This window comes from Drosophila serrata, unplaced genomic scaffold (genome assembly GCF_035046125.1).
Source record: "Drosophila serrata isolate PLE 108 unplaced genomic scaffold, ASM3504612v1 contig_276, whole genome shotgun sequence".
NCBI lineage: Eukaryota > Metazoa > Arthropoda > Insecta > Diptera > Drosophilidae > Drosophila > Drosophila serrata.
The window spans coordinates 4,219,827-4,223,145 of NW_028257174.1; the positions used below are offsets into that span (position 1 = coordinate 4,219,827).

Consider the following 3,319-nt stretch of genomic DNA (forward strand, 5'->3'; position numbering starts at 1 on the left):
AAAATACAAAATATTCATATGACAAGATTAAATTAAATATAACTTATAATTTATGTAATTTTCTCACCAAGAAAGGTTTAAAATCAAAATAAAATATATTATATATTATATTCATTTTGCTCTATAAAATTATCCGAGGGCTCACTGTACCTGGGACCGTTAGTCGATCTTGGTTTTCATTTGCCTTCTCATTGCTTTCCATCTCTGCTTCATCTTCAGCTTCCGCATACCTCGCGGCCAACGTAGTGTAATGTGCAAGCGAGACGGCTGTACAGTGGGTGAGAGTGGGTCTAATTGCGGCAGAATTCGGTGGCCTTTCCCCCCCCCCCACCCCTCCCTTTATCTACCATATAACGCATATTCTGCGCACTTGGCTGCAGTTTTGCTCTCTTTCTCTGTCCCTCCCTTTGCTGACATTTAAAAATGCATTCCCGTGCAAATAAAATTACACAGTTTTTTTTTTCTCATATATATATAGTTTTTGTTACTTTTTATTTATTTTCTTGTGTTTCGTTTGCTGTGTATGTTTGTGTAATTACAAAATTACTAACTAAGACAAAAAATAAACAACTCTTTTTAAATAATATTAAAAAAAGGAAAATAAAACTGATAATTTTAATTCTTTTTGTTGCTTAAAAGTAGCTGTCTAGGTACATTTTTTGTATATATATAATATTTGTTAGTATATGTATATATTATATATCATACGATATAACATCAAGTCTGTATTCAGCTGTTTCGTTTGTTGTTTTGATTATTTATACTTTTGTTTCATGTATTTATTTATTTAATTTTTTTGTTCGCATTGCTTAAAAAGTATATTGTCAATTGCGCTTTTGTAATTATATAATTACAGGTGTAAAAATAAACACAAAATTAAGTGATATAAATTCCTTGGTTCTTTTTATTTTATTTCCTTAAATGTTTTGTTTTTATTTTATTTAATTTATTTTTATTTTCTTTTTGTGGTCTTTGTTATACAATGCAATTTGGCAGTTGCAGTTGCAAATTTGTCGGGTTGATTTTCGAAAAAAAAATTGCTTACAAAAAAGGGTGTTTTTAATTTGGGACATTTGTTTCTATATGTTCTACGTTTGGAAGCCGTGGCATACATACAATATAATTAATATAATTATACAATTGGTAAGGGAGACTTTAAATTGTATTTATAACGGTTATTATTTAAATAGTTTGCATATGTACACCGAAATTTATATATTTTATAATATGTATTTTATATTCAAAAAAATCATTGCCACTAACAACAACTCGTCACGCCAACTTAAAAGTAACGCGGTTTAACTTAAGTTTCCACGCCTTGTCATTACCCATATCCCCTTGGCTGCGCCCCTACTTTCCTTTCTTTTTCCTTTCCTTTCCTTTCCTTTCTCTTCGCTTACGCGCTCTCCCAGTCTCTCCTCTCTCTCGTTCTCCTTCCCTCGCGACCTAGTTTGTAATTAGCCAGCTCTGCTGCATTTTATACCTATCTCACTCGCATCGCCTTATCCTGGTGACGATGTGCACCGTCGTAGTCGCATCTTCAGCCGGCTGCTGGCGCTGCCAATGCTGCTGCTCCGTCGACGCCGACTACTGCTGCCGGTGAGCTGTTCCATGGAGCAGCTTCCCCCCTCTGTCGAGGCCTCAGCATCGGCTTCGTCCTCTGTCGCTGCTGCGCTGCTGTTGGGAGCCAGGAGTTTACAGTAACGCCGAAAGCGTTGCCCCAACCGACTGACCATGCCTCTGCTGCCGGCATGTGGCTCTCCAAATGAGCCCTCAGCTGCGGTCTCCTTTTCGCCCAGGAATTTCGCCGGCTCCCGTCGTCTCTCGTCCTTTTCGCACGACGATGATCTCTCGGCTGCTGTCGATCTCTCTGCTGGTTCTCTGGCACAGGTAGCGGCGGCATCTCTTCTCTCTCCCGACTCGATGTTGTTGTTGCTACTGCTGCCGCTGCCGCTGCCGCTGCCGTGGAGGAGGGCAACGCTGCTGCTACTGGCATGGTTGTTGTTGTCGTAATTGTTGTTGTTGCTGTTTTGATTGTTGCTGCTGTGATGGCGTTGCCCTCATGACCGTTTACCGCTATCCTTGCGAAATGATTTGCGCAGCTTATCGACAAGTCGCAAATGGAATTTGGTATAATCATTGGAGGACTCCTGCTGCTGCTGCTGTTGTTGCTGCTGCTGCTGACGCTGCTGCTGGCTTTGGGCGGCCGCTTGACGCTCGAGAGCAGAGGCTGTATTCGAGCGGCTGGGCGGACTGGAGCGCGTAGGCGAGACAATTTGCTGCATTGAGCCGTGGGAGCTGCGCGACGCGTTGCGTGGAAAAGCGCGCGAGCTGTGGCAGCGCTGCATCTGCATGCGATGGGCGCTGGAGCCGCCCAGTTGGCCGTGCGAGGGAGAGGTGGCGAAACTCTCTGATTTGCATTCGGACACTTTGCGGCGACGCTGCTGCTGCTGCTGCTGCTGTGACTGCTGCTGCGACGGCGTGCCGAGAGCGGTGGCCAGAGCGGTGGTCCCGTTACTACTCGCATTCGAACACTCAGAGGTTTTGCGGGAGCGCGTGTCTTTGTAGATGTCATAGTTGTTCTTCATAACTGGCATCATGAAAGCCATCTCGATCACTTTGAATTCTGCTCTCTTGGTGTTAGCACGCGATCGTTTAGCTCTAGCTTCCTCACCTTTTGACGAAAGGAGAACACAAAACAAAAATAAAGAAACGCGGTTGTTTGTCGTATTTTCCGTTTTGCCGCTTTGCGTGTGTTTGCCTTTGCGTTCAGTGTTCGTTTTGTGTGTGTGTTTTTTGTTGTATTCTTTTTTTTCTGTGCTGTTTGTTCGCTGCGCGCACCTTTTACCGTTTGATGGTTCAGTTCGGTTTGACGCCATCTCGCTTGCGCCGCCTCTACTTATACGCTGGCCGGCTGGCGGGAGTGTACACAGTGAGAAAAATAGAGAGGCGTTAATTACTTTTTAATTAAAATTGGAGTGCATCTTTAAGCAACAAAAACTGGATAATTACTCATATGCGCTGTTGGCCCTATCCAGAAATTGCATTTTTAAATGGCTTAAAATTCTTCAAATGGATTTTTAATATATCAAATGTGGATCTAAAGAGGTATGTACATAAATATTTCTAAATTAAAATTAAATTTGACATGCGTTTTGTATGAACTATTTATTTATAAGTTGTTAAAGCACGAAGCAAGCCCTTAAACATTTTGGTAATATTTAATCAAAGTTAAAATAGTCATTCTATGAGTCTTGGAATTTTGTATTGGTACCAAGTTTCCCTCAGTGTACTTCGGTTGGGAGCGGCTCTCTCGAGC

General features: G+C 42.1%; 1 protein-coding gene across 1 annotated transcript; it reads right to left on the bottom strand.

The window, feature by feature from the left end:
* Positions 1 to 876: 876 nt before the first annotated feature.
* On the bottom strand, positions 877 to 2,940 carry LOC110179423 (uncharacterized). The gene has a single exon (XM_020946952.2). The coding sequence runs from the start codon at positions 2,877 to 2,879 to the stop codon at positions 2,061 to 2,063; it is 819 nt and encodes a 272-aa protein (XP_020802611.2). The 5' UTR covers positions 2,880 to 2,940; the 3' UTR covers positions 877 to 2,060.
* Between the last annotated feature and the right edge of the window lie 379 nt (positions 2,941 to 3,319).